General features: G+C 27.4%; 2 protein-coding genes and 1 long non-coding RNA gene across 5 annotated transcripts in view; 1 reads left to right on the forward strand and 2 right to left on the reverse strand.

The window, feature by feature from the left end:
* Positions 1-259: 259 nt before the first annotated feature.
* On the reverse strand, positions 260-11,704 carry LOC145193939 (phosphatidylinositol 4,5-bisphosphate 5-phosphatase A-like). 2 transcript variants are annotated; one of them, XM_090068432.1, is made up of 14 exons: positions 11,578-11,704; positions 11,201-11,249; positions 10,843-10,959; positions 8,541-8,652; positions 6,021-6,137; positions 5,662-5,769; positions 5,484-5,551; positions 5,079-5,190; positions 3,700-3,809; positions 2,629-2,785; positions 2,340-2,411; positions 2,140-2,208; positions 1,168-1,350; positions 260-1,067 (listed from the first exon to the last, which is right to left on the reverse strand). In XM_090068432.1, exons 2-14 carry the CDS (start codon positions 11,209-11,211, stop codon positions 996-998), a joined length of 1,308 nt encoding a protein of 435 aa, XP_089924558.1. In that variant the 5' UTR covers positions 11,212-11,249; positions 11,578-11,704; the 3' UTR covers positions 260-995. The 2 variants fall into 2 exon arrangements, with proteins under 2 accessions (XP_089924558.1, XP_089924559.1); XM_090068433.1 differs by having other exon boundaries at positions 11,330-11,663.
* Positions 11,705-17,070: 5,366 nt separating this feature from the next.
* On the reverse strand, positions 17,071-17,517 carry LOC149881158 (uncharacterized). The gene is made up of 2 exons (XR_016445450.1): positions 17,402-17,517; positions 17,071-17,266 (listed from the first exon to the last, which is right to left on the reverse strand). It is a non-coding gene; the product is annotated as an uncharacterized LOC149881158 (long non-coding RNA).
* A 933-nt stretch (positions 17,518-18,450) lies between these two features.
* The window catches only part of LOC145194191 (RNA-binding protein Musashi homolog 1-like), a 36,187-nt gene continuing 31,033 nt past the window's right edge, over positions 18,451-23,604 (forward strand). The window contains exons 1-5 of one of the 2 annotated variants that reach the window (XM_090068029.1): positions 18,451-18,673; positions 18,794-18,834; positions 19,067-19,148; positions 19,583-19,667; positions 19,775-19,828. In XM_090068029.1, coding sequence (XP_089924155.1) covers positions 18,618-18,673; positions 18,794-18,834; positions 19,067-19,148; positions 19,583-19,667; positions 19,775-19,828 — 318 coding nt within the window. In that variant the 5' untranslated portion in view covers positions 18,451-18,617. The remainder of the gene's footprint in view (positions 18,674-18,793; positions 18,835-19,066; positions 19,149-19,582; positions 19,668-19,774; positions 19,829-23,604) is intronic. The other variant, XM_090068030.1, reaches the window with a different exon arrangement.

Below are 23,604 nucleotides of genomic sequence, written 5' to 3' on the forward strand. Positions count from 1 at the left end.
ACTCTCCGAACTAAACATAACTAATCTTTCAAAATGGTTCTGGGTTTTGGCACCGTTGAAAGTTTTGATGAATATTTGGACGAAAACCTCATGTTTTACTTTGTAACAGACAACAGCAGATATTTGTTTTACTTCTGATTGAACAACTAAAACAAAGCTCATGCGGCGATTGATGATTCACCCCATGGCCGGCTCACTGTGTATAGAGGTTCATCTTCTTAGATTTAAAACTAAAACCTATTTAACCATAAACTTCAACTTTAAAAAGAGAATCGAGTTTTTTTTCTTAAATAAAAAATACAAACATAACCCGCACAGTACAAAATAAATTTCATATAATATACTAAATTAAAAAAAATTAAAATTAAAAAAAACTACACAATATGCATTTACAAATGGACAAGGTTACAAGTCCACCCCAAATTAAAAAAAATTGCGTTAGAGATTTTTTAAAATGTTCAATAAATTTTCAATATTTCTATCTAAAAGATCGAAGAGCATAAATAAATAGTTTTTTAAATCTTCAATGACTGTTAAAGTTCTCTTCTCCATTTAAAATAACTTCCTTTTGACATTTACAAAATCACTCAGAAACTATTTAAAATTTTTTCATAAATGGTTTGAAAATCTAAAGCCATTTTTAAAAATAACGATCAATAAAATATTGCAAGTTTTATTAATGATATGCGATTCTAAGATGGTGGAAGTATCTGATAAATAAGTTTAAAAAAAAATAACAAAAAAGGAAAAAAAAAAAATGAAAATTGAAGAGCATAAATAATTTTTCTTTAAAATGATTTTTATAAATTCTTTTTCAAACATTTAAAGGCTTAACCACGCAACACTCAACACGCGTTATGCAACAGTTTTCTTTGATGTTTTAATCGGAAAACAAATAATCTGAATTTTAGAATTTCAAACCACGTAATTAAAAACCGTACACCAACGGTACATCTGCCGAGCAAGAAATAAATTTGTTTTCAAGGCGACAAACTCTAAACATTTTCCCCTTCTTGAGGTGGTGCTTCTACAGTGACCTCTTGTGGATCCTCTGAGAGAGGTGTGACCTATAAAAAGTAACTTAAAAGGAAATCGTAGCAAAAACAATAGCAAATCAAAAATATAGAAACCTGTTCACTGATATTTAAGCTTGAGAAAATACGTTACCTCAAAAGGCTCACTTATTCCAAGCATACACTCCAACTTTCTGCTCCAGTATCCAAAAATGTAATAACCAGGTACATCTGGTACATCGTCAAACAATACCATGCATCCGTCTTCTCCTGTCTCATCAACACCCGACACAGACCACTCATAGGTATAGTAGTCTTGAGGACTTTTGAAATCAAGCTTTAAAAGAAACATTTTATTGCTATTTCAAAGAATTTCGCAGAAAAAAGATAATATATATTATGATTAATGATTAAAAAAGATGATAAACATCTATAATGATTAATAATAATTAACAATTTTTATCAAGAAGTCTTCAGTAAAAAAACATAACTGTCAAAAATTCTTTTAAACAATTTAAGTTTAAAATAGCCAAACATGGTGATGATGGGACACGTTTTCTTAATCAACAAAGATCTGTTCGAATCTAATTAACAAAGACTGATCTATTCGAATCTAATTCAATAATTTTCTTGATATTGATAGTAATATTTTTCTTTGATATTGTAGTACTAAAAGTAATTAGTATCTACTAAAAAAGAAAAAGGTAAAAAAAAAGACCACGAGGTTTTCGAATATTTTCCGTACCTGTTTAGTTTTCTCGGAAACCGTCAAAACGTTCAGAAATATATTTATGACATTAACATTTTAAAAACTTACATTAGCAAGACAACTGTTGAATAAAAGAAAATTATTAAATATTAGGAAAGCTTTAGGTTCTAAAACAGTTTTTATGTTTAACAAACTAAATGAGATTATTGAACATTAAAAACTATTTTACAACCTGGTTTGTGGTTGTAATTATTGAAGTCACCTCATCAGGTTTATAGTTATTACAGCCAGCAATCAGGTTACACCTTAACCAGTATCACTTACATTACATGTTAGTTTAAAAACTTTTTTATAAAATATTTAATGTTACATTTAAAGGACAAAAAAATTGATTGAAAAGTGAAATAAGAAACTTACAGGATATAAACCAATCCAATCCCAACTTGATGTTTGATAACCTTTCACGTAAAAAACACAAACTCCATCCTATAAACAATAAATCCTATACACAATATAAACTTTTAAATGATACACAAAAGAATTCATTAAATTACTCATTTAGATTGTTGTAAAATGGTAAGCAATTCGAATATGAAGTGCAATGTATACAAACATACTTCCTCAGAGGTCCATGGAATGTAAGAGTCTTCAAATTTAAACTCCACCACAGGGGTTGAAGATAGCATAGCCTAGATAATTGAAACTGCATATTATTGAAAAAAAATTTTAACAAGCATTCTGAAAAACCTCTATGGATTTCACTTGTAAAAGTCTGACAAATGGTTTTAAAAAAATTAGTTTACCCAAAACTATTTTATATTACAACAAAATATTTTATAACAAATATTTTAACAAACTAAGATAAAATTTTATTAGGCTATTTAGGCTATTCAAACCTTAACTTACAGGTATTTGAACAATAAATTCTGCACTGATAGGTTTGTGATCACTACTTGTGTATGTCATATGACTTGAATATAATGATTGTTCCATACTGAGTACTTCTTCTGTCTTCTCATGCCAAAGGATTCTATCTGTATAGGCAGGGACTCTTTGCTTTGAGCTATAAAAAGTTTCACATACAAATACATGTGTATAGGTTGTCTACTTCATATTCATCTGCATAAACATTTCTTATTAAAGTTATAAATGGAGTGACTGAAACCATGACAACAGCAACTATAGCAATAAAAGTTGGAGCAATCCTAAGTGCTTAGAAAGAGAAACCCCTTAATAAAACCTCAGGGACTAGTAACAAAATATATAGAAGACATTTATTGATCAATGTGACATGTTAAAACAGCTGTATTAACTGTGAGTATATCTAAATGTTTGAATGGATAAACTGACTTTACACATACTGTTAATGACTAGTAAGAAATAAAATTTTAGTGAATGAAAGTTTAAAACAATAATTGATGCGCATATAAAAAAAACATTTTTTAGCACTTTTAAACATCAAAAAAATTGTCACATTTGAATTTAGGTTCATATTTTACTAAAGGAAATACACACTGATATTCAAGTAAAACATCTTTTTTTTAAAGAAGCAGTCACAATTGATTTTTTTGAGCTTTGTTTATAGTTAATCCTATTTTTGTTGTTTTTATTGAGTTGCACATGGTTTCCTTTAAGCATGTTTGTATTTGTAGCTGGTCAAAAGTTGAAAAAAAGAGTTTACTAGTTAAGCATACATTTCTTGCCAATAGAGGTTTATTTTATAGAAGTGGTTTTTTTAAACACTTTTTATAATGACTTTTTTACATAAATTAATTAAACAACAATTACAGAACAAATTACCAGATAAATATTTCAGAATGAGTAATTAAAAATTAAAAAGCTAAAATAGTATTTAAAAAAAGGGTAAAAAAATGACATTTTTGTTCACACAAAATTCCTTTTAAAATTTTGTTACATATTATAAACTTTTCAAAAACTTTATACTATAAATTATTTATTACAAATTTAAGTTTTCACCTTGAATCAAATGTGTTTGAATTCAGATCATATTTATATGTGGGCGAAAAATTTATAGGATGCTCAGTAAAATCATCAAAACATTTTCCTTCTTTTTTGCTTTTTAAAAGCTAAAATATAAAATACATTATATATATATAAACACACACACACACACACACACACACACACACATATACATATATTGGATTGGGGAATAATTTCAAAGCGTTCTTATATTTTATCTCATTTTATAACAATTTTTTGCTGTTTGCCAAAGTCTATGATATACATTCGATAGAGATCTTCTTGATCTACAAAGCTGTGCTAATCTTTTTGAGTGATTTAATTTTTTATTACTTTTTTAGATTAGAAATGCAATACCTAGGAGGTAAAAAGCAGCATCCTTGACGCTTGCACTTCTTTACTTTTCATTGAGGCCAAAAAGCTACGGGAGCAGCCAGAGACATTTGCAAAGTATAAGAAGAAGGTGTCATAGGCAAGTCTACAGCACAGAAATGGTTTGCAAAGTTCAAAAATGGTGATTTTGACATTGACACACCCTGCAGTGGAAGACCTACATTAAACAAAGAGCATCTCAAACACTTTTGAAGGAGGACAGTCAAACAACAACAAGTCATGACTTTGCTAAAAAATGAACTGCAATTATAAAATGATTCTCAATCATCTTCATTCAATGGGATATGCCAAAAAATTGGGAGCCTTGGTTCCTTACAAGTATAACAACAAATAAAATGGCCTTCAAATTACTTCTCAACATCTCACCTGCAATCAAGAAACACATGACCATAACAGCCCTTTTTGTACCAAATCATCACTGGGAGGGCATGGTGCACTGGGAAATACTAGAAAGGAATGCCACAATCAACAAGGAGCTCTACATGTGTAAGCTACTACACTGTGTAAAAGAGGCTATTTAACTGAAAAGACCACATTGACAAAGCCAAACAATACCCCTTCACAATGATGCCAGGCCCCATGTTGCACAAATTCTCAAAAACACACTCCAAGAGCTTGAATAGGAGGTCTTTTAGCAACTGCTATATTCTCCAGACCTTGCACCCACAAATTACCCTCTTTTCTGCTTACTGTCGAATCATATGAGGGGTGTTATTTCTGACAATGAAGAAAACCTTAAAAACTGGCTCAACAAGTACTTTGATACCAGACCAGCCAATATTTGGCAGAACATCAAAAAATTGGTTGAGTTGTGGAAAGAGGCCATAAACATCAATGACAAATGCATAATTGATTAATTTATAATAATTATTGTTTTTTGTTTTAATAAAAGTCTACTAAAAACACTATGAACTTATTCCCCAACCCAATACATACACATATTAAATGAAAAAATATGAAAATCATTTAATGACAGTTACCTGATCATTAACTAATAATGCTTGAAAATCATTTTCCTCAACCAACTTTTTTACAGTATTTAAATCAAGCTCATCAATGCGATAATTGAAGTCACCAAAGTTTATACAATATCTAAAAATATTGCATACAAAAATGTTGCAATAACTTAAAATATTTCTTTTATTCTCTTAAATTTTTTATTATCTAGTTTTTTATAAGTTTTTTAATAAACATTTAACAAATAGTAACACTTTTTTTATTAAATTAAATCATAGTTCACATCGACCAGTCATTTTTTTAAATGCAAAGTGGACAATTCAATTAGCAATCTCATGTACAGAAAAGACATTTTAACATTAACAAATAATTCATAAAAGTTATTATGGAATTGTTTTTAAGAGTAAAATGATTTGTTAATAACTTACCTATGATCATTTATGAGTTGTTTTTCGCAATTTCGAAAGAGAGTTTTTGAATTTATAGCATGATAATTCTAAACAATATAAAATTTTAATGAATAAAAATATCAGAAAACTTTTAAAAAATTCAAATTAAAATCCTTCTAAAAGATAAGATTTGGGTGTAAAAGACTAAAACTCTTACAGTGTTTCTTTGCTCTGTGAATTTTTCGCCAGAAATAAAGTGATTATTAACAAAACAAAATGATTCACCATACAGATCGAAGCGTAAACTAACTGCACCTTTGATACCCTACCATAAAAAAAATAATAACACTTTTATCATCATAAAACTTTCAGTTTTTTTTTGTGATAACCATACTTGAAATAATTTTCGATTGCTTATAGTATTTTCAAGAAAAATGTAATTTACACATGGAAAACCATGTATAACTTTTAGGTAGCAACATTTTAAAGAAAACAAGTAAAAGACAAATTTCAAAGTGAATTTAGTTGTTAATTAAATAAATAGAAAAAAAAATATAAAGAAAACTATGTACTAACCAATAAACCATAAAATGAAGTCTTTGTGTATGTGGTGCGTATCTCCCTTAAAAATGGTAAATGAACAGGCTTCACTGCAACAATAAGTAACATTCCCATCATTCTTGCTGAGTCAACCTAAAGAAAATTAACTTAAATTACTTTAAAAATACAAGGACCTTAGCAGTAACTAAAAAAGAATTTTACATTATTCAAAATTTCATTCTTAAACAGGAATAAAAGTGGAGAAGTTAACTTTGCTTTAGTGAAATTGCAGTGTAATTACTGCTTTGTTTAAAGAAATAAGAACTTAAATTTTACAAAACAAAGAGAGGATTGCTGTTTGATGGTTATAAATGATATATAATTGGTTATATAAAAGCTTTGATCGTTGTAAAATAAATTGGTTATATATAAATATGCAAATAGATATGGATTTCATAAAATCTATATGACTAATACAGATATTTTCCACTGAGAAAACTTCAGAGAGGAGACAAAATCCAAGCATTTTTATCTAATTATCAATATTGAAAAATGAAATGTAAAGGCATGGACATACACACTAGAGCAAAGGGCACTTGACTCCCCTTATAAGTTGACTAAGTGTGTAAGTTGACCATCTATTTTTAAAATCAAGGGTAATTTTTTATAACTCTATTTGATGCTTTTATTACAAAAACATTGATATTGTTCTTGGCACTTTTTATGGGACCCAAAATTTTAATTTTTGAAAAATAATATATAATAACCAGCAATTTTTATTAACACCAAGAAAACAAAAACTATTTTTTCACACTGCATTTTTTAAACTGCAACATTTTTTAAAGTTCATTTCAATATGACAAAATAAATAAATGTCAGGGAAATATGATTGTATAACAAGAAATTTAACCATACAGCTTTCTCCTTTAACTTTGACAAAATTTAGTTTTGATTTTAAAAAAATATATTTGTATATAAGTAGAGTAGATGAATAAGTCAACTGGATTGCCATTTATAATGGATCAAAAAGAGCTAAGGTCTCTATTTTGACCGATTCTAAATGGCTAAAAGCCTTGAGTTATACACCTGTATATTTTATAATTTTTATAGTAAAAAAGAATCTTTTATGGTAACAATATTTCATCCATTCATTGATATAAATTTAAATTTTGATGGATGCTGAACTTTGATTAAATTTGAATCCTAGTAATATCAGAAATATATTTGCAGGTATATTTCTGCCAATCAAATATTGTTCTAGAACAGTTTGAAATTTATATTTGGATTAAATGTGAGCAAAAAATAATTTGGACCAAGAAAAATTTTAGTTAAATTTATTCAATTTAGTTTTTGATAAGTTTTTGAAAGTTTTGTAATTGAAACTTCATTTATTTAAATAAATAAAATGACAGCAAATGAAGAAATATATAAATAAAGTTATTTTTATAATTATGGCATGTGATAAAAAGACTTAACTTAAAAAACTTAATCAACTGCACAAAAATTTTTTTGTTGGTTAGGAAAAATTATTTTGCAGTTGATTAAGTTAATCAAGGAAAAACTTACAGAGAAGTCCAAAACTTAACAGGAATCCATCACAAAACAGTTTCAAACATACCCATTTGTTGTACTAATTGGTACATCATACCAATCAGTACAACAACAATTGGCACATACAAAACAACAACTTATTGGTTCAACAACAATTGGTACATACAACTTTATTGTTAAAATGGTTAATATTCCTGGGAAGTCATAAAAGAAAGACTACTGAATCAATTGATAAAAATATTATCATTCAAGTGAAGAAAAACTGCTCTGAATTTGCAAGAAAGTTAGCAAAAATGTCAAAGAAGATCATAATATCAAAGCCACTTCAAATACTATTCAAAACAAGATCAGACATCAAGGATTTTAAGGCAGGCTAGTCTGTAAGAAACCTTTTTTGACTAAAAAAATATGAAATGTAAATTTGCTTTTGCTAAAAGTAAAATCAGTACTTGTTAGCAAATGCTAATTTTCATTTGAAAAAATGAACGTAAAAAAAAAAATGTCAAGACTATTGGAAGAATGTGTTATGAAGCAATCAGTCAAAGTAAACCTAAAATTATATGATGGAACTTTGGAAAAAATGATGATATACATAAATTAAGCTGTATGGGAGAAAGTGTTAAATTTGGTATTTAAAACATGGTTTGAGGAGCTATATCAAATGGGGGGAGTTGGAAAAATAGTTATTATCAATATTATCATGAATGATGCTATGTACATAGATATTCTTAAAAAGAATCTCAAATCTTATGCCAGAAAATTAAGATAAAATCTTATGTTCCAGCAAAACAATAATCACAATGATCCCAACCATACAGCAAGAAAATCAAAAGTTCCTTATACAATGTCTTATTAAAATTAAAATATTGCAAAAAAAATTAAAACACTGTTAATTTTTTTAACAACTGTTTTTAAAAGAAAAAATATGAAGACTGTACTTCTGAAGTTAAAACTTGAAAGGCAGTCATAAGTTTTACAACTTTTATTATAAGTAATACTTTTTACCATGACAATTCCTTTAGTACTCAAAAAGAGCAGTAATCTTGTGGTCCAAGGATCATTTCTAATATAATAATCCAGTACCAAAGAAGCAGGATCGCTTGGTACTTCTTGTATCCTAGGGAAAAAAGAATTAACCAAATTTATTTTTAAAAGAACATTTTCTTATAATTTCTTTACATTTGGCAATTTCCAAAATGTAAAGAAAAGTATTAGCAACAAATACATATCATGAACATCATCTTGTTATTCAATTTTGCTTATTAGTTTCAAGCAGGGTAAATTAAAGGACAGTTAAAATTTACAGGACAGTTAAAAACTCAAAAACATTTTGTTGAACTTTTTTATGATTAAGCAACATCATTGAACTTTAGAAACGTCAAAAGAGTAATTTGAATAACTCATAAATCTGACATCACAACAAAATTCAAGTTAACATATCAAAATTAATAGATTTCACAAAAATATGAAAATTTAATGATTGTGCTTTCATTTTAACTCAATGATCACAGATTACTGCTTTTTCTACAATCCTGAAAAAAAATCTGGAATAACATTGCATTTCCTAGAAAAAAAAGCATTCTACTAACACCCTGAGTACAAAATTCAATTTTGGGTAATTATGGGGCATTAATTTTTTTAAATAAAACATGTATTAGAACTACTTTATATAATTAATTTACATTTTTGGTATTACTCCACTGGTGTTCATACTATCTTTTAATGTTTAATATATATTTAATTATAATCAAAACTAGCTAGATATATTTCAAAACTGGCTATATTTGATTATATTTAAAAGAAGCTAGCTTTGTTCAACAATCAAGGGACTTTTTTTATTAATAATTTTGTTTTTTTTATTACCATTGTTTTAAAAAAACAATTTTCAGCCTATTTAATTTGTATCTTTATTGTTTCAAATATCATTTTTTTCACCAACTTCAGCTGCTAGTTGAAATAAGATAGTAATCCTTGTTGCTAAATAGCTGTCATTATCATTACAAGTATTATTGCTGTCTCATTTCCCACCAGGTTATCATCATAAATACAACAATAAGATTTAACAACAGCTTTGCCACTAATAATCTTTTATGTTTAATACTAAAATGATTGGATCTTCTAGAGCAAGAATGGAGTATGTCCTGTATTATCTATCTGGTGTAATTTCAGGATATGAAAGATCATCATTATCCTCTGAAAAAGCTCTAACTCCAACTTATTTTAGGAACTGTCAGATCTATGAACAAATGTGGCTTGTTGATATTTTGTATTGTAATTATTTTGCTTGACTCTACAGTTTTTTTCTTTAAAGGAACAGAAATTAATCAATAGCAAACATAAAGTTAAAAAATTGAGTGCTCTTGCTATTTAAAGATTCTAGAGTTTTTTAAGTCCCCAAGTCTACTTTCAGACTTGTATTGAAGACAGACTTCCATTCACCCAGGCAAATTTTGTAATAAAAATATATTCAAAAAGATAAGACAATGTATGATCCTTCCTTTTCTCTCATTTATGATGATTTTTTTATTTATTAATACATTCCCTTGATCTTTTGATTGTTTAATGACATTAATAACGAAGTCAAGTTACTTAGATAAAAATGTTTTGAATAATAAGTTTCTATTTTTCCTGCAAGATTTATTTTGATCCTCTAATTCTCCAATTTAATGTTTTATATTTAGTTAGTTGTTTAAACAAAATAGTGAATTTTTTAAACAAAATTGCTTAAATTTTGTAATAAAAAAGAACTTGATTGTACAAAAAATTTCAAATATCAATTGCAATTTTTAACGAAAAAAGACACTTTTGCAATACCCCAGTAATAGCAACTATGATAGCATTATGATTGCAACAAATAGAGTAGCAATTGAGATGTTGGTAATCATGATAGATGATTAAGATGTCTAAGAGGTAACTAATTTATGTTTTTTATTACTCAAGATATGCATAGTCACAAGAACTTACAAGATGTTACCATAAAACCACTGTTGTTAACCATATTTATACAATAACAAAAAAATTAGGTCAGATTGACAGCAGAAGATTTTACAACAGAAGAATTTACTGTTATAAAAAAATATTTACAATCAAAAGAACACAAGTCCAATATTTTGACTTTCCTGGATTTTCCTACAATATTACGCCAATATTATTAGCATAATATGGGAGTTTGATTAAACTTATCTTTGTATATATTACAATGTTATTTTGATTATAAATTTTATTGACAAGTAATGCTTACTTTATGATTAAGTAGAGCTTCTTAAATAGTTAAATAACATAGGCAAAAAATCATTAATGCTTATACCCTATTACATATATATCAGCTAAGTTTTCATGGTGCTCCTCAAGAAGGTGTAACCATTCATCTAGATTCTCTTCCTGTGGTTGTTGTCCGTTTACATTCCATGATGATGTAACGATTCTTAGAAAAAAAGACTTATTTCAAACTTTATAATTGCTGATTATAAGAACTCCATTATCAAGTAGCAGAGCAATACCCTTACAAAAATTTTAATAAATAGAAATAGGAAGCAAAATCAAACTAAATTTACTACTTCAGATTAACTTAAAATGATAACAGGGAGAAAATACACAATACTGGTATACAGCTATCTAAAAAATTGTTTGCTTAAGCATTATTACAAATTATATCATTCATTTACCTTAAAGACATGCCTTGCTAATCTTTTTCAAAAAGTATTACTACTTAATCTGAAGAAAAAATGGAAAATTTAAGTTTTGCATAAATTAAAATTATGGTTAAAAAAATACATAATTTTAGGAGAACTTACCATTTGGTAAAATAAATGAATAAAATCGAGTTAATGTTTGCTGATAGACAATTCATGAAATTGGGATATAACCAGTAAAAAAAAAAAAAACCCGAGATAAATCTATAAAGTGGAATGGCGTCACTAAGTATTATTTCTACATTTAGATGTAGTTTGAAAATTAAAATAGTTATAAACGAGGAATTTGAATATTTTTTAAATAAATTTTTTCTTGCATATCTTATTAAACAGCAAAACAAATTAAATACCACTTAATAACGATAGCACAAATATCTTCAGGTAAATTTTAACAGCACTTGGCCTCCCATTTATTATGCGTTGAAATTTTTTCTTCAAGAGAAAGATAGTAACTTATCGGAATATTGGATGTTTTTACGGTATTATTTTGTTTGGTGATTAACAGACTCGGAGAGTAATTTATACCAGTACCATGTTTCTGCTATATAATTTAAAACAACAATTTGTAGTGGGGTCAGACAATTTTCAAAAGTAACAATTTGGGGAGTAATTTTATCATGTGGAAGGTATTTATTAAGCAACATTGAAATAAAACTTTTTTTTCTTTTTTGAGTAAAAATGAATATAAAAATTGTAATATTTAAGTAAATACCGTTAAAATGAAAACAATGGATAACATTACGTTACATTTTTATAACACGGGGTTAATAAAACATTTTACCAGATATAATAATTTATATATATATATATAAATATATATATATATATATATATATATATATATATATATATATATATATATATATATATATATATATATATATATATATATATATATATATATATATATATATATATGCGTCACTGACTATTCGAGAAAATACTTTTTACAGTACTAAAAAACCAAGCAAACTAGGTGTAACATAAAGTTTTTAAAATAGACTTTGTAACGCCAACTTCGACTGTTTGACCTCATAATAAACTAAGACGTTTGATTAGATGATGGGCCCATCGATAATAGAGTGTTTCACCTTGATTTTAAACCACATATGAAAGTATATTTGAGTCACGAATTGAGAAAGAACTTTTAGATTTTTTAAAATATCACCTTCCAAGTCATTTTCACTAATGTAAAACCAAAGAATTGTCTTACTAGTTGTGAACCACCTGTTATTGCAAGGATTTCCAAATTTTTTTGTTGACAAGTAAATGATTCAAGATACCTGATTCAAGACAAGAAACTAACTTGTAACATAGTAAAGTGCCGGTTGACATAGACTTTAAAATGTCATCTGGAATTTTAATCAGAGGTTCAATCTGTTTAATTGGTTCAAACTTTTCTAGTCGCTTTAGTTGATTTACTTTTAATAGTATTTTGCCCTTAGACCCTTTAATCCATCCTTGGAGTTTGTGGACCCATCAAGATTTGCAATCAGGTGTCTTAAAGATAGCTCATTTGTATGCAGCATGCAAATTGACCAAAAACATTTTCTTCCGATAAGTTTTTCCAGATAAGTTAACACTCCGCCATCGTTACCAGACCCAGTCATTGAATTTGTGAAATCTGATCCAAGCACTATTATATGTAAACTAAAAGGGATGATCCAATCATTATTACAGTTTGATCAATTCCTCAAGGAACCATCCAGTTATAAAGCCCGATTGTAGCTTCTTTAGCTGGTTCGTTTGAACCCTTTTAGGTTTGCAATGGTCAAATAGCTTTTATCAGGTTGAGAAGTGACACTTTTGTTTTCTTGCTTTTCTATTCTTCGACAAAATTTTTAGTAATTGAATCTTTCATCAAAATTAGAGTTGGATCATTTCTTCCATCTACAAATATGCCTTAGATAGTTACTTCAATAATTAGTTTTTTTGACGAAACTCTACCTTTAACCATTGACTCTTGTCTGGTTCTCCGAATTATTTTTAGGACCACATGCTAAGTAAGTCATTTTTGGAGTCAAGTAATTTAATTTGATAAAATTTTGAATGAAAGCAGATACAATTGCAGATGGAGCAGCAGGTGATGTATCAAATCGAAGAGATGTTAGTGCTGTATTGGGGATCTTCATGTGATTCTGTTTAATGGTAACAAATGGGGAAGTTTTTTGTTTGATATTATTGGAGCTATCTTCAGAAAATATTTCATTTGCATCCTTAATTTTTTCAGGTGAAGTTTCTTAATTAAATCCATGTCCCACTAATTCATAAACTTCATCTTCAACGTTTTCTGTTTAAACAGAAAACGTTGAAGATGAATTTGTGTATTAACATGAGATTTTTAAATTGATTTTTTTTTTTTTCTAAAAAAGCAATATCTGTTTTTTTTCTTTTGATACATTAGGTAGCCTGACTTTTCACCGACCTTATCTCTTTGAGATCTGAGCCAAAATAAATTAAGTCTTGACACTTTAATATCTTTAAAACAAATGCATAAAATGTGAACTCCAGCAAAATAATTTTTAACTTCCTTACATGGAGAATTTTCATTTGTACAAAGTAATATGTTGCACCTACACATTGTCATATCCAACAATTTGTCCAATTAACCTTCCCACAATTTGACAATTTTTTCATTTTTTTCTTTTCAATTAGAAATCTCTGTAAACTTATTCCAGGCAGTTAAAATATTATCTGACAGCGTTTTTTGAGATATGACTACAGGAGTCATAAACAAAGCAAAAATCAATACCAAAGAGATTTTTTTTACAGATGACATCTCCTACAAAAAGATATAAAATTCAAACTGTTATAAAGTTACCTGTTAGAAATACTTAATATTGTAATTTCCTACCAAGTGGGCACTGGACGTCCAAAGACACCCAGCGGATGTCAAGACGTCTAATGGATGTCCTATGGATGTCATCGGACGTCCTATGCCCAACAAGTATATATTGAAAAGGCATCGATCAATATCAATATCGTGTCAAAAAACTCACCTATCAAGATTGTCAGAAAGAAGCAAGTTTTCTTGAATATGTAGAGCTATCCTTTATACATCCCTCAGTGTAGGAATTTTAGTTTTTCCTACTCATTTAGTTAAAGTAATTGTAGAAGAATATCTATTTTGTTTCAATTTTGAACTCTCCACGACACAATATTTTATCTTATTTAATATTCACTATAAAACTAAAACAATTATCCCCTTTGTACACGGGCACATGGAATGTGTTTAAAAAATTTTTTATCTAGATGCAAAAATCTTACTTAAAGAAGACAAACTACACGAAGGTTGGACTGGTGTGCACTAATGTACGCATCGTGTTTCAATTATTATTTTGCTTAAGCTTCATAGTAAAAAATAAACATGACGAAGTGTGTACGTTTGTACACGTTGTGTACGAAGGGGTTAAACTAAAAAACCACAAGAAAAAATCCAAAAAAAGTGCAACTTTTTGTTATCGCAGGCACATAAATAAATCCACTACTAACGCCAAGCAAATACTAAGTACTAAAAAACTGTGTTCTATAATTCATTGATTAAAGTTCATTTGTATAAGTTAGATAATTAAATATTTAAAAAGACCTTCGTAAAGTTTTGTTAATTTTTTTTTCGTAAAGATTTAGTTTTTACTGTTTTTTTTTTACATTTTTCAAGTTGCTTTTTACAAAAAAAAAATTTTTTTTTCTTGGTTGAGTATTGCTTAACTTACCCCAACCCATAATAAAATTATTCCCCAAATGTCATTTTCAAAATTTAGTATGACGTACCCTACAATCATCCCTATACCTGAAGAGTATAGTAAAAACTGAAATGACGCCCTTAAGTGGTAAAATTCAAAATGAGTTATAATAAAAAAAAAAAAATCAAGTTCATACCCATTTATAAACAGAAAATTTATTAACCTATCTGGCTTGTTATATTTTACGATTTTTTTTTCGCTAAAGGTATAGAGTGACTGTCTGGGTACTAAAGGTATAGAGTGACTGTTTGTGCTCAAATTCTGTATAAATAATAAGCAGTATCTTTAGAATAAAATATGCCTGTTTTCATATCATTAAACATTTACTCATTGTTTTTATTGTTGTTGTTATTATAATTATTATCATTATTATTATTATAACTATTACTATTAAATTATAAATTTTATTACTATTTATATTATTATTACTATTATTATTACTATTATTATTATTATTTTTATTATTACAATTATAATCATTACTATTATTATAATTATTATTTTTATTATTATTATTATTTTTATTATTACAATTATAATCATTACTATTATTATAATTATTACTATTATAATTATTACAATTATTATTATTATTATCATTTTATACTATTATTATTATTATTATATTATTATTATTATATTATTATTATTATTATTATTATTATTATTATTATTATTATTATTATTATTATTATTATTATTATTATTATTATTATTATTATTATTATTATTATTATTATTATTATTATTATTATTATTATTATTATTATTATTATTATTATCATTGTTATTATTATTATTTAGAATCTTCGTTTTAACATAATCATTTTTTTATATTAAAATAAAATGGTCTCTCAGAATATATTGTAAATTAATTATAAGTTAATTGGATATAAACTATTTAAGGCCTCGATTCTATTAAAAAGTGTTTTTCGTCCTGGGGCCAATGCTATAAACATAAAAAACGAAGTTCTTTCCGTAAAACACGAAGTTTTTACCGTAAAAAGCGAAGAAAAAAAAAGTCCATTGCTATAAACATTCAAAAAATTCCGTTTTTAAGATAAAAACTTCGATATTAAATGCTATAAACGAACCAGGGAATCGCCTTTTCAGATAAAAATTGCGTTTTTTCGAAAAAAAACTTCAGAAAGATTTTTGATCTCAATTGTAGAAATTTCCTTCGTGATTTTTAGCGGCCGTTGTTGGAACAACGTTAGCGCTTCAAAATCATTGAACATTCTTTGTTTGTGTTTTTATGTAGATATTTTATAGATAAAACTGAAAAGGATTTTGGTAACTTCATAATTAACTAATTACTTAAAATCTACATTTAATCGATTATTCAGTTCCTTGTTGTGCTTCGTTAACAATGCATGCATGAATTTAAAATTCCATACTTATTTATGAAGGTTTTTGATAGTAGTTTTGGTTAAACAAATTTTTCATAGTGTTTGACTAAAGAAAAGTATAAATAGTCGATAAATATGCCATATAATACACAAATACACAACAATATAATACACAAATACACAACAAAATAAAATGCTGTCTAAAGAACTTAAAATGTTACTAGCAATAAAGATCAGAGAAAACAAAGAGGTTCTTCTTGGAAAGCTTAGTATGTTTATATATATATATATATATATATATATATATATATATATATATATATATATATATTTACAAATGTTATAGTATAAGTATGTAATATATAGCATGAATTAACATAATATAAGTATGTAATCCATCAATCATATTTCTAAATAAAGATTTTACATTCAAGTTTATATACAAATAGTTATAAACTAATGTAAAGTAAACTACTAATAGTGCTAATGATATATAACAAGGGTAATAATAATGGCAATTTATTCATTATATTCAAAAACAGTAGCAACAGCAGAGACATATTACAGTATATAAAATTAACAATGATAGCATGATGTAATGTATAGTATATATCAATTTTATATATATATATATATATATATATATACTTTCAATAGTTTTATTAACTTAATACACTAACATTGAAAAGATTTTCTCCTACACTGTGTATAATACGATAAATTGTGTTGGTAGAGATTCCACAGTCTCTGAGAACATGAAAAAAAACATTTGTGCCAATAAAATGAAGAATTACCATTATCTGGAAACGTACTGAAATGCTTTTATTTCGCTTAGTACAAATCATCTTTAAGCCTAGTTTCTAAAAATCTAATAAAGCTCTTTGGATTCGATACTGCTCTCGAAAAACGTTGTCAGAAACATCTTCGTTAAAAAAGCGACCATTAAACTAAAATGATATTAAAAAACAAAACAAAAATATAATTTCTGCGCCTATTTAGTATGATTTCTGATTTTGTTCGATAAAAAATCATTAAAAAAACATCAAAATCTAGTGATTTTAAGTAATGTTTTAAACACCAACCTCTCGAGGCAATCGGTGGCGAAGCTCATTTTCTGCAACTTCGAAATCTAAGTCTTCATCCGAAAAAAATAAATCCATGTTCCTTCTTTAATTTTGCACAGTTTTTTTAAACACCAAATACTAGAATGTAAAAATATTTATAAAAATAGAATAGACAGCACAGCCTACTTAATAACTAATAAAGTTTATTAAGTAGGCCTACTAAAAAAAAACTAAAATAAAAGTTGCTATCAATGATGGATAAAAAAAGTCCGTGAGTTTTAGTGACGTATACGTTTTATGCTCTATAGCAATGGCCGAAAAAAATACAAACACCTATAAATTCTTCGAGTTTACACATTTTTTTACGAAAAAATAATTTATTTAAAAAATTGAGTTTTTACGATAGATTTTTTTTCTCGAAAAAAACTTCGAATTGTTTATAGAATTGGCCCCTGATTTTAATAGCGACCTAAAAATGTTCCTCTGAATATAGCGACCCAAAAAACGCAATTACAACTCAAACCATGTGTATTTCAAGATTTGTTTTTGAATTAGTTTCGGATTTTCTGTTGTTTATAGCACTGGTATTTCATTTTAGAAATTAAACAAGAATTTCAACTGTTGTCCTGTCGACTACTTCTGCGCATGAAATTATTTTTTCATTGGTTTGGCTTTTATTATGTTGGTTTTCTCAACGGGCGTCTGATAAATCATTATTTTTATTTTAATTTTTGGAATGTATTTTTATATTTCTGTTTGCGTTACATAAAGGCTAAATATTAGTTTGTAATATTCTTTATAAAAAGTTCATCTTATCGTTACCAACGACAACGTCATTGCAATACTCTTCATCAAAACTTTTTTGTTGTTGTCTACAAGATGTTACAACTACTTTTTTAAAAATATATAAATTCATTCTATCATTTTGAGATGCATTTGCTGCCACTTACAATACAGACAAATCGACGAGACGTTTTGTTTACGTGATTAGGCACTTTAACGTATTTTTAGCCAATCAAAAGCTATCAAGTTGTTTTAAAAGGTGCCGAAAAGAAAGCTCATGTGCCAAATATAAAACAATAATAAAGAAATTGTTGAAGTAGTTTAAATTCCACGTGTCGAGTGCTGCGTCTGTAGACGTTAGGAGTTAATTATATTTGTTTGTTTCGTTAATTATTACTATTATTTTATTTAATAGTAATAAAATATAAATGGTCCCTAACTTTTTCTCATAATGGAAAATGAAGAAAGCACCGAATTTGATTTGAATCCAATGGAAACCGATCCAGGGTATTGTGCTTCTTATTCGACGTAACGCTAATAGATTATTCTCGAAATATGTAACAAATTTTTATCTTTGCGGTTATCAAGTTTGCGTAATAAATAAACTTAAAGCGAATATTTTTTTAGGAAGATGTTCATTGGTGGACTGCCCAGCCAGACGACTGCAGGTATAGATAACGTATAGGATAGTTTATGGTGAAGAGCTTTGAACTAATTTTGAGCTGTTTTTATGTTAAAATCTTTGTTCATTATCTGTTTAGTTTTTTCTTCTGCAAGCAATGCTTTCGAAACTGTTTGGTTTTTAAGAATTATTCTGTGTTACCTGAGTATCTGAGACTTAACTTATAATATCTGAGATGAACTTATCAAGTATAAAACTTGTATGAAATTTGTTTTGAGATGTTTTGCAACGATATTTCGAAAAGTTTGGGGAGGTCAAAGAAAGTGTTGTAATGCGTGATACTGTTACAAAACGATCAAGGTATGTTATTTAACATCTTCTAAGTTTTAACAGTAGTTTATTAGTTTATAAAGCACATTTTTCAAATTTTTTTTAAAGGTAATTAAAGTGCCTATATATTCGCAATTGTTTACAATTACAGTGGGTAGAATTGTGCTCAAGTTAAACGTCCGATGCAAATACTTAAAATTCACTGAAACATGACCAAACATATTTAAAATGCCTTTTAAATGTTCAGTTGAATTGAATTTGTTTAATCGCACCAAATACTCAAAGCATTTTAAATTTTACCTGCTTTTAATTTAAAAATAAAAAAAAAAAAAAAATTACCTGCTTTTAATTTAAAGATAAAAAAAAAATAAAAAATTAAACCCATTAAAGTTTTTTTTTTTACTTTTATAGTTAAATGAGGAAATTTTATAAAATAATTTTACGTTTTTATAATTGTCTTGTAGAGGATTTGGTTTTGTGCGTTTTGTTGATCCAAAATCTGTTGACCAAGTCCAAAGTTCTTGCCCTCATATCATCGATGGTAAAAAGGTACATATTTGAAACATGATTTTTATTAATTGTATTATTTTAAAATGTTTCTTTTCAAAAGTTTTCCTAATAAAAAGTATATTTTATCTATAATATTTCATACCCAGATTGATCCCAAACGAGCCGTTCCTAAAAGATCACCACTACCAGGTCAAAATCAGGTAATCTTATATAAAAAAGTTGTTTCCTTCAGAAACTAGTAATCATAATCCTTGCAGTTAAATAGTCAATTGTTATAGCTGAGTTGAAGCTGAGAATGATTGTAATGCTTAAAACTGGATTTAGAGGTCATCAAGTGAAGGTTATTATTTCATAAAACAGTTTTATGGTAAATTGCAACACATCTCGAGCTGAAAAAATCTTTTATGAAAATTAAATTTTTCATCTGATAAAAGAAGAATTTTTAAAACATCTTACTGTTGTTAGAAGCCTACGAATTTTTTAACCACAAAAAAAGTTTTTAAAATATGTTTTAACAATCCTTAAAAACTTTTAACTCAAAATCACCTAATCCCAAACAACCCCTGGATTTAAAGTCGCATCGCAATTCCTTTGGATTTTTTGTTTAAAAAAATCAACAAAGAAATTTTGATTTAAAGTAAAACACAATTAAATTAACTTCAGCTGGAGTAACTAAACCTATGCGCGCGCGCGCACACACACACACACACACACACACACACACAAAGTGTTCTTTATGTTAATTTAAGGATGCAATAATGTCATTGAGAATAATCCTGTGATAATGGGTTTTAAAAAAATGTTTAAGAGTGTTTTCTTATCAAATAAAAAAATTCCAATGTATTTAAACCTAACATTATCAGTTTAATTCATTAAAAACAAAGCAACGAGGTGTATTTTACGAAAAACAAAGCAACGAGGTGCATTTTACGAAAAAAAAAAAAAAAAAAAAAAAAAAAAACGAGATAAGAATTCAACTAAAAGTATCAAAGCTGTTATATGTCATACTTAAAAACTGATGTTATAACAGATTAATCGACTATTTTAAGGCCTTACGTACATTACGTTTTGTTTATCTCTACACCTCACAATGTTGTGAAGAATAAATTAAACTTCTTTTTTAAACAATTGAATTAGACATTACCAGCTTCGATAATTAAATAAATATTTGTACTTATTGAGATTATTTTATATCAATTGGCATACATTTCAAATTCCGAACGAAATCATGAGTATGGAAAATTAAAATATTACAAAACTAGAATAAATTATACTGCTTAACATTGTTTTCCAGTTTATCAATATAAAAGTGTTTCATAATTCAAAAAATAGTCCAGTCATGGCCCACTTAAATACACGGCCTTCTTTTCTGCTTAAATCGAAAAAAAATAGAAGGCCAGTTTAAAAAATGTATATTCTGTAGGATGGACAAACTTTCTAAACATATTTTAAATGTTGCGCTATAAATTTTAAATAAGTAAATTCGGCATAGGAGAAAAACTTGAGCGTTTCCCAAATCTTTACATCAACTAAACCTCATACACTTGATTGTAGCTTCTTTTTATTAACAAATAGTAATTATGGTTAATAAATGCTGTGCTGTTGGTTGTACCTCCAATTATCTTGGTGGTGAAGTAGTTTCAGTTTTTGGTTTTCCAAAAGATTATGATTTAAGAAAGCTATGGATTAGATTTGTAAATAGAAATTTCTGGACTGTCACAAAATCATCTGTGATCTGTTTAAAACACTCTGAAAAAAAAGTCATACATAAAAGAGCATTAGCAAAACGATTTTGAAGCCTGTTCCTACAATATACCCTGCTAGCATAGCAACTGCTTCTCTTCCAGTTATAACTGGACCAAGAAAATCACCAACTAAAAGAATATTTCAAGAAGATGAATTTCAGAAATTCTTATCAAAGGATAAGAATTATTATTGAAGATGTTAATTCTCTTTCAGCTGTTGATTCACCAGTAGGATATTTATTTTCCAAATTTGATGATTGTGTTGTATTCCATAAAATTATTCAAAATAAACTACACATACCTGAAGTTGCTGATTCTATTCGCATCAACAAAAATTTACATGTCCAACTTTTTTATAAAAATCTTCCAGTTTCCTTATCACCTTGGCTCAGAGTAACCCACCAATCTATGTTAAAAAGAAGGAGTATGCTGGAAAAACTCAATTCACATATTAGCACAGAAAAAGAAAAGTTGTCTTCTATTCTTGAAGAAGTCAAAAATCACCAAATAAAAAAAAAAATAATTTATTCTTCAAATGTTTTTCAATTTCAATTGATGTTGCAGTACACATCACTGCAAACTTATCATTTACTGCTAAAGGAATTCCCAATCCCATCTATATCAATGTTAGGCAAGCTTAAATCAGGTGAAATAGATTCTATGAAAGTTTTGAAGTTGCTACATGAAAATGGGAGCTTATCAAAAGATCTTATAATAATTTTTGATGAAATGTATTTGTAACCATGTGCTGAATATTCTGGTGGCAATTTAACTGAGATTAGTGAGAAAAACAGATGTTATAGAAGCATTGTTTCTTTCATGATTGTTGGTTTGAAAGAAAATATCTCCTGTGTTGTCATAGCAATTCCAATTGTAAAATTGAACAGTGACTGGTTAAAGTCTGAAATTCTTAACCTGATTGAATTTTTAATAAAAAATAGTTTTAATGTTCAAGGTGTTGTTTGTGGCAATCATGCTTCAAATGTTTCTTCTTTTACAAAATTACTTGATACACATGGCAAAAAAGATGATAATACTGTCAATTGAGCGGTAGGAGATTCCTTGTCAGTTTGAAAGATGTTATTTATTGTGAGAGTATAATCCAAATAAAAGAAGATATATAACATGTTAGATTCTTGATGGAGAAAATCAATGAGATTTTGATAGTGTGACTTTATTGGATGGTTCTTGTGAAGTTGCCAGTTACGTTGCTGGTTTTATTACCAAAATATTGATTAAGAAGTTTTGAGTATGTTGCAAATTGCTTTGTACAAAACATTTTCAATAGGAGTCAACTGATCATAATTATTTAAATAAATTGTCCAGAGGTGGGATAACAACTCTATCAGTACTGATTTTAGAATATGTCTTTGACAGTTTTGCTATGATAGATTACATTTTTGATATTATTTATCAGTCTCAAATGCAACACTGTAAAGCAGCAAAGTTAGTTTTTGCAGAGAAGGGTATCAACCATTTTTATGTACAAACCATCAAAGTCATGGAAAAGAAATTATACAGATTGTTATTTCAAATATTTATTTTAATAACACCAGAAAGAGCCAGGGATTCCATTGTTGCAGATAACATTGTTGCATTTAAAAAAAGACAGAGAAAATTGAAAATATTTTGTTTCATTTTTAATCAGTTTGTGGTAAAGTTTTTTTATACTTTTGAAGCTTATTTTTGTGTATTTTTATTTCTTGCACAGTACTGACAGTCCCAAAATGTCTATTGCCAAATATAACCTATGTCTTTCTCAAATCATTGTACTTTGAAAAACAAAAAACTGGGACTGCTTTACAACAAATATAATTAGAGGTGCAACCATAATAAAAAGCATTTATTAACCATAATTATTATCTAATATCAAAAAGAAGCCACAATTAAGTATTCAAAGTTAAGTAGAGTTTAGATTAAGCTAGCCAACGTAAAAATTTTCATCCTGGGCCAGATATGCTTACTTTAAATTTATATCTCGATAATTAAAATTGATTTGAAAAAGTTTGTCCATCCGGCAGAATATACGATTTTCAAACTGGCCTATTTTATTTCGATTTAAGCAGAAAAGAAGGCCGTGTATTTAAGTAGGCCATGGTCCAGTTATGAAACTTCAAGTACAAATCCATCTGAAATTAGGTAATTTTACTGTATACGAAATTTAAAAAGATAAATATAAAATTTACATTAAAAACAATAGTTTAGCAACAGTTATGCCATCTTCTCAAATG

Source organism: Hydra viridissima, unplaced genomic scaffold, assembly GCF_058129835.1.
Source record: "Hydra viridissima isolate aposymbiotic clone 2 unplaced genomic scaffold, HvirCarnegie_v1 scaffold_12, whole genome shotgun sequence".
Taxonomy (NCBI): Eukaryota; Metazoa; Cnidaria; class Hydrozoa; order Anthoathecata; family Hydridae; genus Hydra; species Hydra viridissima.

Excerpts from the sequence above, each read along its gene's own strand:
- LOC145193939 (XM_090068432.1), bottom strand. Across the intron at positions 8,653-10,842 it reads GCTGATATATATGTAATAGG|GATACAAGAAGTACCAAGCG; the intron begins GTATAAGCATTA and ends TTTTTTCCCTAG. Across the intron at positions 1,351-2,139 it reads ATTGGATTGGTTTATATCCT|CTTGATTTCAAAAGTCCTCA; the intron begins GTAAGTTTCTTA and ends TTTCTTTTAAAG.